At 37.3% G+C, this 16193-nt stretch overlaps 1 protein-coding gene across 1 annotated transcript; it reads left to right on the top strand.

The window, feature by feature from the left end:
- The first annotated feature begins 6 nt into the window (after nt 1-6).
- Nucleotides 7-13695, top strand: LOC135481707 (ceramide kinase-like). The gene is made up of 11 exons (XM_064761373.1): nt 7-224; nt 6007-6135; nt 6390-6453; nt 6670-6815; nt 7758-7832; nt 9304-9453; nt 10113-10212; nt 10536-10588; nt 10869-11056; nt 11366-11514; nt 11910-13695. Exons 1-11 carry the CDS (start codon nt 110-112, stop codon nt 11998-12000), a joined length of 1260 nt encoding a protein of 419 aa, XP_064617443.1. The 5' UTR covers nt 7-109; the 3' UTR covers nt 12001-13695.
- The last annotated feature ends 2498 nt before the right edge of the window (nt 13696-16193 follow it).

Genomic DNA, 16193 nt, shown 5'->3' with positions numbered 1-16193 from the left:
AGTCAGTCTCTATCCAGCGCGTCTTGGCAACGTCCGTCAATGTAGATACCGATAAACGAAAATGTAACCCGGGAGGAAGGAACAGAATCTGGACTACTGACAGTACATTATGTTGAAGAAGTGTCAAAACAGAAACTCAAAGTGGAGAAAATGGTTTTCTATTGGCCCACAGAATGTTTGTCGACAATGTGCGGAAAGTATTAGAGGACTTATTAAACTTCATGGTAAGTGGTGATTCTTCATTCAAACCAGGCGATTTGTTTTTGCAAATTTATATTATATATATATATATATATATATATATATATATATATATATATATATATATATATATATATATATATATATATATATATATGCTAATATATAAGTTGTCGATAATGCAATATGTATCTTAGTTGCGCTTTAGTTGCAACTGTTCATCTTTTCAATGTGCCGACCCTAATCAACACAATGAATATACAGGCCCTAGTCCCGGGTTACGTGAAATTAGACAAACTCATGAAGCAGTGTGCTAGTTTCTGGACACTATGTCCATACGTACCATAAATGTGGACAATATGTATAAGCATTCATGGGCAAACATGTAATAGTTCGTTTGTACATATTTGTTGTGATCAAAGTAGAAGATCACAACCACATTTTTAAACAGCTCCTGGGGCCGATTCCACTAAGTCAGTGCTTGAGCCTTAAATTTTCACTCAACATAGCTTTAAAAATAACCTCCATTGTTTTATTGCTTGTCTTGGTGACAAAATAACGGAACGGCTTTTGTACATTATAGCAAACGTTTATGAATACTGACATGGATATATGTTTATCTCAACTAAGCAAATTCCGGATGGATTGACTAATTAGCTTTTGCCTCCAGCTCTTTATAGCTGGATTGAATCTGCCGTCCTCAATTAGAGACGAATATGTTTTCCCAGCTGAGGTAAATTGAGTGCACAAATCTGTAATTGGCATATGCCAATTTTTTCCACAGAGCTGTAGCCTAAACGAGACACACTAGTATGTTCGACTCAACAAAAATGTGACCGATTATACGCAATATAACCTTATGTACATATACCACATTAGTTGACTTTTAAATGAGTTAATGACCTTTTTTATATCTGATGAACAGATACCTGTATGTATTGAAAATTTTACTGCAAACGTCTATCCGGCCGAATCCCTTCCCCCTCATAGTTAGGGTCTTCAGGTCGTCTCTACACAAAAAGTATAAAAGTGGAACCAATGTAAAACCAATGGAAGAGACGAGTTCCGAGCACTTTTTTAATCACATTAAAGTTTCTTAGGCAAAATGACGTGAAAGATGATTAGTTACCTTAGAAATATATTCAAATTGTTCCACGACTCAGTTAAAGACATCATCGAGGTATTCATCAAAATGTATTTTTAATCATATTTGACTGATTAAACGAAACGAAGTCCTTTACACATTTCACTGTTTTACCACTGTTCATGAGGTTAGACGTAGCACGGATTTGTATATGGTGGTGAATATATCGAATATAATTAAGACTTACAGCATAGAAAGTGAAACTAGAGCAACGTCGACAGTCTGATAACTGCCAAATTGTCATACGTTACCGGGTGAAAGACGGCTTCTTGTCAGTTTTCCACTGCCTGGATGACTGGGGTATGTTATTTACAAAGCGTTTACGGTTCTCTGAGGTATTGTTGACATTAGAGTCATTGGTGGTGACGTGCTGTAAACACGTCATTAGAACCTGGCAAGAGCTATAATGCAATGGGATGTAAAGGATTTTGATATATTAGCGACGTTGCCAGCCATCACACTGTCTTCGCTGCTCTAGTTTTAGTCTCTATGTTGTACGGCTTTAATTACATTGTAGAGGCAGAGGAAAGGAAAGAACTGAAATATTCAGTTGAGCATCTGGAGCAGAGTAATTGCGAAGTAGAACGTCATACTTGTGCCTTCATCGACTCCCTCACCCGGGACTGATAAGCAGTGTTGGGTGACAGGGCAGTAGGATCTGTATGGTTAAATGGAAAGGCTGGGTCTACAGGGGCAAGGACTAACTGCTCTCAGGACAGTGCTATTGATCTGATTTTTGCAGAAGATGGAAGATCAGACTCCCTTGACGACACTCTGCCATTCCAAAATTTGTCTGAAACAGATTTTAAATTCAGTAGTGATTAACTGTGTTTTTAATAAATGTCTAGCCTGGTAACGTTCAATTCCTCTCGCGGGAAGAGATGTCATATGACATGGTGGCACAGACCCTCGCACAAGTGAGCCTCCCAGCATCATAACCATTAAGAGCGTGTAAAATGCATCTTAATACTAGACATACACACATCACTTTTGGCACATTGCCAAACGTATTCTATAACGATCTATACTCTGGAGGAATATCAGTGGTTTCTCTAACACGGGAGTTTATCCATACCTTCTTGTCACACCATTTTACTATAACGTTACAGGATTCCAAAAATCCATAAATCCATAGAAGCTGTTCTACCAAAATACAGTCATTTAGGGAAAAGCACTGTTTTGCAATCGCAAATAAGTCTGGTGTCAACATTATGTGGATTCTTAAAACACCAACGTCTCATTGAAGAACTGGACGCTCACATACAAGTACAGTATAAGGATATCTCCACTTGGGATTTCTCTACTCCCTATACCACTATTTCCCACAATAATTTATAGAATTGCGTCACTGACTTTGTTATAGTGTTTGATAAAACTGGTCGCCGCCATATTAACGTCAAAGGCAACAAAAGTTCTTCAGTTTCACAACATACAAGCGTTAGCATTCATACGATGTTCCGTTGTTCATGGAGTTGTTTGAGTTTCTCATTAATAACATCTGTTTAAGATCTATTTACATGGAAACCATCCATCAACAGTGTACATGTATAATGGTGGGTACAGATTGCGCCCCCTTTTGTTTCTCGTATGAATATGACTATACGAAGAAACTATAAAACAAAACAAGAATGATCTTTCCCAGGACCGAAAGATATATGTCCACCGTAGGGTTTAAAATACCCTCCAAATAGTACATCTAATCCGACATGCATTTCTACAATACCAAAACGGTCTCCTTGTGAGTAGATGGCCATGTTGGATATCTGAACAGTATCAGTCAAAGCTGAAACTGAGATGCATATGGATGAACAACGATTTGAATGCTGATTTCATTCGGTTTGCGTAGAATACCTCGCATCTTTCCTTACATCACTGAAACTTATTTTTGCATAATTCCGTCCTAATTTGCAACTTCATATAGTTTCTTAGTTCTTCAATCAAACCAAAACTTACCCATGCTAAATTTATTTCGCAAATTTCGCTACAAAATACTTTTTTAGTTCTTTGGCGATTTTTTATTGCACGTCGTTTTGGGCATTGGCCTTGAGATTAATGACCTGAAACGCCTGTTTTCGACGCATAGATTTATTCACATTAGGACAGCCATTTTACATATTTCAATGCTAAACACACATATAGTGGTGAACTGGAGATACACATCATATATTACAGATATTTGCGTACAATAAAACTGTGTTTTTAATAAACAAACAAAAATTACAATAGAATAAATGAATTATGCTACACCGGTAGAATTTCAGCCATATCGTGATGAATAATGTAATGGACCTCACAAAAAGTATACTCAAGGCCATAACATCCAGTCGTGATGATTAACACGTATGAACTAATACATTTTAATGCAGCTCAATCGCGAGAGCTCACATAAGTTCTATGAGGATGCACATTACTACTGATAAGTATGAGATAACTGTATACAGTTTTAGAGGGCTTAAGGTTCGGTACTTCTAGAAATGTTACACCACAAAGCAATGTGTTGCCGAAAATGTATATTCCCATTTTCTTTCCACCAGGCTACAACTACTATCTTAGTACTATAATTTTGTGGTAAATTGACAGCTTTGCGGGAAAAGAACTGACTAATCACAACACATGAAACAAATAGAATTTGTCCCAAGAAGTGTGCAAACGACAATAGCCCAGGCCAAGGTGTCTGTATTACAATTAAGTTATTTCCACCTGTTTGGAAACGCTGCATCATAGATCATATGGATATTGTGCAAATTATATGGTGACCATTTCGGTTTGTGCCGAAGGGTGCCTCCCTGGTATGCCAAAATGGCAACCCTGAGCAGTGGTACCGGCTAAATTTAAGTTCAGTCATTCAAATGCAGGATTTTCGGTGTTTCCAGACGCTTTATATGAGTATACGGTTCCAATTTAATTTAACCACCCATTTACATCTGTGGAACGACAACACCACCAAGCGAAATAAAATCACGTGGCATAGAAAACACGACTAGAGGGCAAACGTGTAACAAATGGTCATTAAATAAAAAACAGCAAAGTGCTTTATCTTATATGTCATTGTTTACCATGTCCCAGCTGCGTTGTTTAAAATCTGCATCAACTCAGCCACATCCTGTTCATGGGACGTTCATGGGATTCCAAACAGGATATTGTTTATGGTGACAGGAGTTTATCAGGAACGCATTCCATAGGTGGGAGTCTATCCTTTTGACCTTACAAATGATATCTTTTATTACCATTGTTAGTGTCCAATATTGAATATCTCGAATGAAGAGATGTATTGTCAAACTGATTTAAAGTCTGTCTGTCTGTCCGTCTGTTAGTTTTCATTACCTTGTCATGTGAGAAATTACATGTGCTATATGAGTTGTCCCACATCAGTAAATATCAGAGCTACGTACCCTTTAATCATAGAACGGGGCTTGTAAATTGTTATTCCTTGTCAATAATCTCCCTCGACAGGTATGATTGGATTTTCACGAAGGCTTGTAGACTGGACAGAGACCTTGTGAGGATGTACACATGCTATTTTGGTCGCGGTACAGTTATTGTCCTTTGAACATAGGCTGGGGATTTGTAAATAGTGAATGCTTATTACAGTTGGATCTCTCAATATGTAGTGGGTCCAGTCCGTTTTGTCCACCCCATGGTCATTGCTGACTGGTTGACACATGTAAACCATGTTTGCTGAGCCTTCTTAGATTCGTTGACATTGCTGACCTTGCTTTCAGAAAAAAAAATCATTCCAAAGATTTCAAAAGTGGTACTTGTGATGACAGCACTTGTTTTTGAGTAATTCTAGACCAGTGAAGTCTAATAAATTGCAATTAACATCACTGCATTTTCTTTACCTAATTCTGCTAAGCCATGGTGCTAGGGGACTTGTAAATTGCTACTATTTATGTATTTACATGAACAGTTAAAATAAATCCCTGACTGAGGTAAATTGACAAGAGGCCGTATTTCACAGGTTAGGTGTGACCATTTACCAGCTATCACACCCTCATTGATGCTCTGGTTTTACACTCTATGCTGTGCGTCTAATTAGACAGTACATACACACACACCGGATGACTTCTCATCGTTATATGACTGAAAAATTGAAGCAATCATTCATTCATTACTCAAAACCAGTCTGATAGTGCATAGTGCGTGTAGGTGATGACATGATTGTGTAATGGGTCTGTTGAGTAAAGCCTCGTGTGGACCCTCCATCTTCTGATAATCTAACTATTATTTGTGTCCCAGATTTACATCTATACAGGGTTAATCTGCCGGTAAGAACATATATACATACATCATATATACTTAAAGTTAAACCAATTCGTGGGTCAACAGATGCTTCAGTCGCTTATAGTAAGAGCTGGCTGGCTGCGATTGTAAGGCCATTGGTCAATGAGGTCGCACGTTCCAATAGCGAGACTTTAAGTCAGGAGGTTTGCAAGGTATCTATCGACGGGTCTTCTGTTGACAGACCTGACAACCGTCATCTAAGGTTTAAATGGCTATGGCCTAAACCCTAATGAAAAAGTAAATGATTTGATTTATTTATTTGATTGGTGTTTTACGCCGTACTCGTGAAAATTTCACTTATGCTACGGTGGCCAGCATTATAATGGTGGGAAACAGGGCAGTGAAAAATAAATGAAACCAGGTTGTTCATTTTGCAGAACTAAGTCGGCCAAAGAAGTTACTCGTCTTCATCAACCCGCAAAGTGGGAGCAAAACAGGAGAGAAGATTTACAGACGGAAAGTGGCACCACTGTTCTCTCTCTGTGAAATACAGACCAAAGTAATCGGTAAGTAAAGAAGAATACAGTCGTTAGATTTAAAAGGAGTATGGTGTATGTCTATAAGGCATGGAGTACATGTTTAGGAAATCATTTGGAAGCGAATTAATTATGATATGGAAAATGGAAATCCCTTTTTTAATTTAGACATTCTTTTTTTTACATTTTGACTCTTGAATGATAGAATGCTGAATTTGTACATTTGTTCATTTTATATTAAAACGTAGAAATGACTCAACGTGCACTTTGTTATTAACTTACAGTTACCCAGACAGAGAACCATTCCAAAGATGTCTTGCGGGAAACAGATTTAAGCGATTACGATGGGTAAGGCGTGTTCAAAATCACGTATAGAGTTAGTATGATAATCTTACAGTATCTCAAAGAAACTCTGAACAAAACTGTATAACCAAACTTAAATCACAACGCTACAGATATAGATGTAGTTCTCTATGAACCAAATTTCTCTATGTATAACTGTTAAATGTTATAAAAACTGCGCTACTTCTTTTACAATTTTTCTTTATTACATTTTTTTTAAAGAATCGTTTGTGTAGGTGGAGACGGGACATTATCAGAGATTGCCAACGGGTATCTCCAACGTTGTTATCGTGACGGTCACATCGACTGGGACAACCCTGAGACGGTATTACCTCGCCCAAGATTACCAATAGGTGTAATACCCACAGGTACTAAGAAATTCGTCCATTTGCTATGTATGTGTATATAATGTGAATGGGTAGGAATATGGGGAATCTGTTTCACTAATCTATGCCTTCGAAACAGACAGTCATGTACCAGTCGTCAACGACCATTATAGACGCTCCAGGTCAATAACTGCAAGAACTAAGAACTGCTTTGATTGCAACTGTTCATATGTCCAATGTTGACCGTCTAATTCAAGACGATGAATATACAGCCCGTAACGATTTTATGCTAAATGCCTTGTCTTCAATCACCAGCTTATTTACAGGCTAACCTATTTCCAGAACCAAAGTATAACGGAATATTGATATGTAAGTTCGCCATCTGGACTTTGAAACCGCCTTGACTGGTAATGGTTAATCTTCACCATGTCATTAGAGCTCATCGCCTGCTGTGCGTGAGAAGGTCTACCAGGAACCTGCGGATGGTCATGGGTTTCCCCTGGGTTCTGCCCGGTTTCCTCCCATGATAATACTGGTCGGCGTCGAATAAGTGAAATGTTCATTGAGTACGGCATAAAACACCAATTATATAAGAAGGCCAACAATTAAAGTTACTAAAACAAATATAATGCTATATAAGCTATAAAGATAGGCCTGATCAACAGAATAACTTTCAAACAACACGTCATTCTGTTCTTCACATGTCTGAATTCGCAATAACCGCTGGAACATCTTTAGGCAGTTAGCTGACCCACATGGAATTGAGCGATTCTTTGGCAATAGGTTGATCTTTTACCTGTTTTCTACTTTCTGTACACCCAACTGTATAATATCATTAAGACGTAATTCCTTTCTATCACCCCTTCATAACTGACCATTGATTTAAACTTCATTAGGATGGGTGTAGATTTTGGACCCAAAATCTTTTTGTTTCTTTTCTGTCATATTTGTTGTAATTTATTGTTCGTTTTTTCATGCACACAGGATCGGGAGATACCATTGTCAGATTTATGAACGAGACGCGAAGCGTTACCACAGCAACAATTCATATCATATTAGGTAAGGCAGGTGTGAATTCCATAACCCCTTTGTTCTGGTGCACATTTTGTTTCAGCCTCAGTTTAACCATCCGAATGTCAGTTTTGTCGTGACGGTCCTTGAAAAGTTAATTCTCATCTTCAACTGACAATAAAACTCTCTAGTCTTCAGGACAGATAGATGTAACTTTTCACAGTTTTACTTTCATAGCACATTTTTTTATCCCACGCTGTAGCAAAAAGCGATGGATATTAATTTGAGCCTGTTTGTTGTAAGTCACGCAGCCATATCCATGCAATAACTCCTCCAAATGGAACCATTATTTAGTTCAAATTTTGTGTGTAGCTTCAGTTTGTGGTGTCTCAGATCAAATTCGAAAACCAGCCTGATAGGTGTGCATACTTGTTTGTTCATTAAATGAGGTCGATGATCCTGGTTAGTCGTTGTTTCAGTGCAATATCTGAATAAAAAATTGTGAGTGCCGAATTTTGTTTACACTGGTATCAAAACCACATTGACAAATAATCACTTTTGCATATTTATAGCGGAATATGAATTTGATGAATTTGCTTTTTTATTTTAATTAATTAAGTTTTGTCATGTTCATTGCATCATCAGATATTATCATCAAGAGTTTATCATCAAGATTTCCACTTAAAACAAGGAGAATGTCTATGTGACAGCGATACAACAAACATGATAGTAAATAGGGGATTTAATGGCGCCCATACGTGATTGTGTGAAGAAAATAATTTATAAAGGAAATGAGAAAACGGACGTTTATAAATGGAGGACCAGTTTTCATGAAATTGTTATCTTCAGAGATTGTTTCGTTTACGAAGAAATAATACTTACATAGATTATAGACTACTACAGCCATGAGCAATGTTTTGATATTTCATGACGTTTTCTAGAAGTGTTCACAACAAGAATCTATCTCTCAGTTGATGGTTTCAAGATATGCAATAGCCGGATCTTGGACAATTATTACGACAAAATGGTGATTACTATTTTGGGAAGCCTTTCCCCTTTTCACATCCGTATACTCTACTGCCCGATCCTAATGATATACTCTACGCGCATCATCAGCCCATCCTACGCGCATCGGATGTGGTGCGAATCCTACGCGGATCAATAGGACATGACTGTACAAGCAGTCTCGTTTAGACCGTATCACGGCACTTCAGTATAATCTCTTTGCTTGCACGCTAACTGTAAACATAACACGATAAATTTTCAAGTTACTTGCTTACCTGATAAGACAGGCCTGGTGACGAGTAAAGTGTTGGTGAATTCTTCTAGCTCGATCATTCAAGACAGTATAAAGATGAGCTAACCCATTGCATTGCTTCCGAGTTTTGATTTACAGCTTCTCGACGAGGTTTATTATTGTCAGTGATGCGACAGAAAAATTCACACATGTGCAGCACATCTGAATTAATGGAACTTCAACTTTTGTGTGGTGACTATAAGAGAATTTATGTTTTACCAGGTAGAACGAGAGGAATAGACTTTGGGTCAGTTCATAATCGCCATAAGCTGTTGTCATACACCTGTCTTTTGATTGGATACGGACTTTATGGGCGGCTCATAGAGGCGATTGAAATTCGCCGGTGGCTACCAGGAAGGATTCGTTACTCAGGTAAACAGTGGTTAAGCGCCTTTCATTTATTTATTTGTTTGTTTATTTCTTTGATCGATGTTTTTCCCCGTACTCAAAAATATCTCATTTACACGACTGTGACCAGCATTATGGTGAGAGGAAACAGGGAAATGCCCTTGGGAAACCTACGATCATCCGCAGAGCAGATATTACGGCCCTAGATTACACAGGACCAGACTACACACAAAATCTGTAATATATACTTCGCAAAATACAACTTTTGTGTAAATTACATGAGCACAGCTCTGTGTGGACACGGTGCACTTTGTTTGCTTCTATAGAAACAATAAAGTGTGATCAACGTGTTTAAAGTTATTTTTAATGTGTAAATCTTGCCATGATCAGATGTACAGATATATATGCATTCTGTAAGGGAAAATTTGAACCATAATGTATCAACATGTTAATTGTGTCAGCATGTATCTTGTCGACTTTTTTTACAATAGGCTTACTTTTTCACACCAAAAATTAAATTCAACGCATGATATCCATATTCACTGGAACTGAAAGATAATTATACAACGAATTACACGGGTTCTGTATCTTATAGTAGCCACATCAAACAAATTAAAATGCCTCAACAATCTCTGAAGAAGTTCTATTTCTAAAGATTAATTACAAATGCTTTTAAATTGCAGTTATTCCGATGATAGAACTCCTTAACGTGCGAAGTTTTGACGTGAAGGTACAAATGCTGAAGCCCGTGATTGAAAAGGAAAGCCAAGAAGGAAATACATCGTAAATATTATTGGCTTTTTGTAAGAGTATAGACCTAATAGGTGTGTTGCTACAAATAAAAAACTTTTAGCGAATTGATAACAACTCTGAACTGGCTTGAAAGGCTCGGGATTTGAAAGCCGGACACCATAGTTAGAAAGTATTTTAGAAACTATTAAAAGTGTCTTAACGAAATCGAATGATGTACACGTATTGCACCCGTTTCTACATCCCGCCATTGGTTGTGTTAATGGACCAAACACAAAATTATTAAACGCTGAAACTACCATTGTAAAGCTCTTTTATTATGCACATCGTAAAAGCAAATAATGATAATTTCACAGACACGGAAATAGGGATCCTGAGAAAACGCGTATCCAGCCAGACACGAAGTGGGGTAAGTTCATCTTAGTTTACCCTTTCGTTTCAAACCGAAGATGTCACTGATTCTTAGACAGTAACCGGAAACCTTATTGCATTCTTCCTTAATACGGTGCTTAAATGTTGATGTGTTAAAAAAGTATCCAGTTTTATTGATGGCTTGATTTTTCTAAAGCCTTGCCTTATTCATTGTCAGAAATTCTCATTAACTGAAACTGCACTTACAAATTGGTGTTTTTTCGTAGAGTGGTCTAACCATTGTATACCTTATGGTTGTGAATTTTCATTTTTCGTAGAGTGGTCTAACCAATACGAAGGTCCATTACTGGGCGTGGACTCCTTCATCGTCCACCTTATGCCGGTGGGTAACAGCATGAGGCCTTACATGGGTAACGGCCTGGCGCAAGTCACGCTGGTCAAGAACTGCTCGCGGATAAGTCATCTAAGCCACTTAATCAAGCTGATGGACCGGTCCCCAGGATTCGTGAGTGTATATTTAAGCGTCATTTCCGATATCCATATGCCAGTCTTCAACGGTAACAAGACTATAAGTCGTTACTTCCGTTTCACACATATGCTGTTGAGGTGAATGTATTCATTGCTCTGTCTAGCATGTACTAACAGATTTAATAGACTCTAGCGTCTAGCGGTTCATTATTCACCAGTTTTGTGTGGCCAGAAATACGGAAGTTTAAGCATAATACTTATATCCCAAATTGATTGTGATCCCATTGAGTCCAAAGATTGTTGCCCTTGCAGCCTTGATAAAAACGCTCCCATCTCTTGTCTACAGTATGACTACGATTTCATAGAGGAACACAATGTCAAAGGGTACAGAGTGGAAGCTTTTCCGAAAAGTCAAGGGAGAAGGATTCCAGAGATGTACCTGATGAATTGCGACGGCGACCTTATCAAACTCGAAGAGCCATGTTTTGAAGTCAGGTATAAATACAAATGACAGTCAATATACCTGGCTGCATGGTTGCTTGATAAAATACTACTTAAGGGGAGAAGTAACCCCTGTGTGGTTTTGCCTTTTTATGGTCATTCTCAACTGATATGAACATTTGATCAGTGTATATTTATCGAATACAGGTATGGCACTCTTATTTTTACCTCTGTCTACCTGTTTCTTCACTTGCACCCTTAAAGAAAGTACTACTTATTACCTGCTTCTTTTTCTTTATATTCCAACCGATGGAAAGCTGTGCAGCGTTGAATAATAATTCATTATACTGAACTCTGCAAAATATCATGTCAGATAATGTATTCTGGCTACTGCATGACTAACTTCTGCAATGTTTCATTTCCTTTAAATTCTTCAATCTCATTTTCAGGGTACATAAAGAACTGATAAAGCTTTTTACTTGGATCGACGAGGACTGGCCTGAATGGGTAGAAACCAAAAGTGAAACTCTGTCGAGATAGCCCAGACAGACCAGATGAACAGCTATAATATTAGTCTAGGTGAAACAGGCATCACACAGGGGCTTAGCGGAATACTTAGCATTAGTGCTGCTAGAACGTGCAATAGTCTTGGCACAAAAAGTGCGAAGTGTAAATAGTGAACAGGGTAGGACTAATTCTAAAAACAATAGCGTGATTGGTTTAGAAACACTCAAACCCTGGGTTGTCAACACATTTAATTAGACATTCACCAAGGTCAACTTTTTGCAGCAAATCGAACGAAAATCCTGCTAAACTGTGTAATCTCTGATAAACCTGAAGTGATAGGACAATAATTTTTCAATTACAATGTTCTGTGTAATAGTCAGAGGGCTGTGTTCTGGGTCTACACGTCGTTGCTTTGGGATATTCCAAATTAGAGAGCGAGACAAACTTCGTCATCAGCTAGAGGAAATACAGTTTTGTCAGAAGTAATGATAAAAACTGTAGGTTATTTTTTTCATTCATCAAAGAGGTGTCAGTGTCTGTATCAGGTATGAAATTTTGACAGCTTAAACAACTGTTGCATGGATTATGTTTTGATACTAAAAAAGCTGAGGCACTCATCATAATCATAAGATATAAGTTCAAGAGAAGGCATAGAAAATATGTTGAAAATGAATTAAGATATTTGAAGGGGACAAAATTGTGTCAGATACAGCTTGATACATTGCTGTCTTGGGCCTTTTAGGGCCTATAACCGGAGCATATCTGATATTGGCGACAATATCTAATGGAACTAACAATCTCAGAAAGCCGTGTTATGCGGAGCACTTAGTTATAAATTCTTCAGGATACTGAAAGTACTTAATGCCTTAACCAAATGAGCTGAAAGGAGCTGATCTATGCCTCGTGGTTTGAAAGCTATATTGAATTTATATTGAAACCCTTTGAAATCTTTTCTGTACAATTAAACAGATTTAGCTCAAATTTAATATTTTTTTTTTCGCTGACAGCGATCAAAATGTGAGCAGTTGGCATTTTCCCGATGTTTACAAGTGACTTGACAGAAAAAGACCCCTGTTGTAAAGCTCAGAATCAGTCAAATGATAAATCCTTTATTTGTATTTGTAAACATTAGGCAGACATGGCTTTGAACTGGAAACACTTCATGCAATCCAGGTCAAACGTATATAGGATCGACTGCAGTTTTCCACTGAAGCTGTGTATATAGTTGCCGTCAAGTTCTCAGAATCCCTAATAATTTGAAGACCATCTGACACGCCCAAAATAAATTGCACAATTATGGGGATTTGTTAATTGTCCCTTAAAATCTGGTATCGCTACTTATAGCTATATATCTATTTAGCCTGGCTTGATTCTGTGTAAAAGCCTACTGTCACTGTTTCATAATATCCATCATGTATGCATATTTATCATTATATTCATCTGTTTTATATTGTAATAGTTCAAGTCAGCTATTTATACATTATTGAGTATTACCGGTCCATTGTATGTATAGTTTATTAAGTTTTGCAGTGATCTTGTAGTGTAAGCCTTTCTGAGAAATAAAGGAGGTGATAATAACTTTTAGAAATTTTTAGCTTTGTTGCGTGAGCATAGGTAAGGTTTGAACCAGTTGATTCCAAATTGTTGATTTGTCCATCTTCATAGAGAAAGTTGCTTGGCACGCTTCTAATGCATCATTTTTTTACCATCGTGCTTAGGTTAGGGTCATATCGAGGAATCGCTAGTCTTGGGCTTGGTAAACTTCAGGCGAACTTTCAGGCCATAAATCTATACAAGTATATTCGTTTTGATTTGTAGGCCAGAAATTCATAAAATTTTTGTTTCAGCATCCTATGTGAAAAGAGAAATTAAAGAGGCTATGTATCTTACATTGGGGGGGGGGGGGGGGGGGAGGTAGATAAATAGGTCAGCACAAATCCTACCCGAATTTTTGCTATACTTTATAAAAGTCCAAATGATTACCTTTCACAAAATATCAGCCGCTCAGCCTGTGCAAGTGTTAAAAACGGTAAAAAAATTTCTACAAGTTTGGCTTTTTTTTATACTTTACAATCATTTTAACACGATGAATAGTATAGGTACCAGTCTGATATTTACCGAAAAGTAAAATCTTGAGCTACTTTTGTTAAATGCAGAAAATTTGATTAACAAATAAGGATTTTATTAACCAAAAACTCCACTATAGCCTCAGTCTTCAACGATGAAGGAAAAACATGGAGCGTCCGTTTAATGGAAAAAGCTTTGCATCCGGATCTGACCTATCACAATTAGCAGGATCGTGTAATTAAAGTTAGAAATTGTTGAGCATTTGGGGTGACGTAACTCTTGTAAAATTAGGTTCGCATTCTCAACGGTGGTATTTATTTATTTATTTATTTATTTGATTAGTGTTAATCTGATTAGTGTTATTGTCTATATGAAGAGTAAGAAATCCCGTAAAGCGATTTCATGGCATCTCCAGCCGTCTAGCACCCAAAGCTTCTGGGGCCTATAGGTGGCCTCTGCATGGACCCTCGCCTTTCGTACTGGGATATAGTCAACCGATGGCCGTACGATTTTCAAACTGTTTCCGACGTGCGTGTAATTATTATGTTTCGGTCCTTGAATTTGTGTTCTAAATGAATTCATATTTAATTGCATACATTCAAATCTCTTGAATGTGCTTCGTACAGTTTAAGGCGACCTTTGTATCACCAAAATCCGTCTAAACCACTATTCAAGTTTTCACCTTTATACATCTCGATTTTCATACACTTTTAAAACTGAAGAGATGGGCCTTTATATAAATATATAATTGCTTTCTTTGCATGGATGAAATTTAAATCGGTATAAAGAAAGCCTGCATATATGAATATGCCTATTCAAAAGGTACTGGATTAAAAATGCATGTATGAATGTCTGTATGGGCCAGTCTCACGAACTCGCGACAAAATAATTGAGTTAAAGTGTTATTTGTATATGAAAATACATACAAGTTACATAGTTATTGTTAATTACACCTGTATACATGCACAGCTTTTGGAAACAACTTTATAATTCTGATAGAGAACAAAAAGTACTTATTTAAATGGCACCATAATTGCCCCAAATCGTGTATATATGTAGATACAGATCTGCCAGGTCAGTCCACAAATCAGCCACATCAGACGGCGCCATGTATGGCAGGCGAATAATGTATGTATAACGAATTGTGCATGACGGGTAAAAGTAAACAAGATACTCAATGCCAACTTTTAATTTAATTTAGGAGGCCTCCTTGGCCAAGTTTTCAGCGCAGAAAAGCAGCACATTAATGATTTTGATGCCCATCACCAACGCGGTCACTGAGTACAAGTTCAACTCATGTTGGCTTGCTCACAGCAGTATACCGGAAAGTTCTCTCAGAAACCTGCAAATGGCCGTGAGTTTCAAACGGTTAACAACTGCTAAGGTTCACTGGTAACAATGTTACTTTAAATTCTATTTGAAACCGATGAAGTAATGGGTTTGCAGCCGTCTTGACATAGGTTTCAAAATTAAACCCAACTAATTTTCAACTTCAAGGAAGGCAACACTTCGAACAGTTTGATGCACAGCTCTGTATTTATTTCACAAAATAAAATATGTAAGTTCGACACGACTCTAGATTGTATTCCTGTTCAAATGATAATTTCTGTGTTTTAACTCCGTAGCTTTAATCGAAATAAGTTAATTTCTACTGGGTCTTCACACAGGTGAAATAAATTTAGTGGCATGATGTTGAATAATAAGTAAGATATGAATACAATGCACCTATAGCACCACGGTCTGTTATTTTACAAATATAAGTTGGTTCACTTGCAAAAGGGATATGCCACATAACCTTACGTAAAAGAATGAGATAGGCCTACCAGTGCATCTCAAAGTGTATTCACAGGTCGTGATAGCTCTCACCTGAGTGACCAAAAACTATAAACTGTTAAAGACAAAGCCTCCATGATTTTCAGATTTTTACAGTGATGTGTTTTTATAAGTTAGAAAAAGATAACAACATTTTGAATCAAATAATGAAAGAAATAAAATAAAAAAATAATTAAAAAAAATTTAAAAAAAAGAAATAACGAATTCTGAAATAGCTGGCATTCCTAGGAACCTCGATCGAACATGCTGTTTTGTTAAGTCTTGCACACAAGCTCTTCACTAATTGTCCATTTTAAAAGGATTGAAGGTCAAAATTCATCCAATCT

Source organism: Liolophura sinensis, unplaced genomic scaffold (assembly GCF_032854445.1).
Source record: "Liolophura sinensis isolate JHLJ2023 unplaced genomic scaffold, CUHK_Ljap_v2 scaffold_609, whole genome shotgun sequence".
Lineage (NCBI taxonomy): Eukaryota > Metazoa > Mollusca > Polyplacophora > Chitonida > Chitonidae > Liolophura > Liolophura sinensis.
Note: the sequence above shows the minus strand (reverse complement) of the source record. Positions and strands in the feature narration are given on the sequence as shown.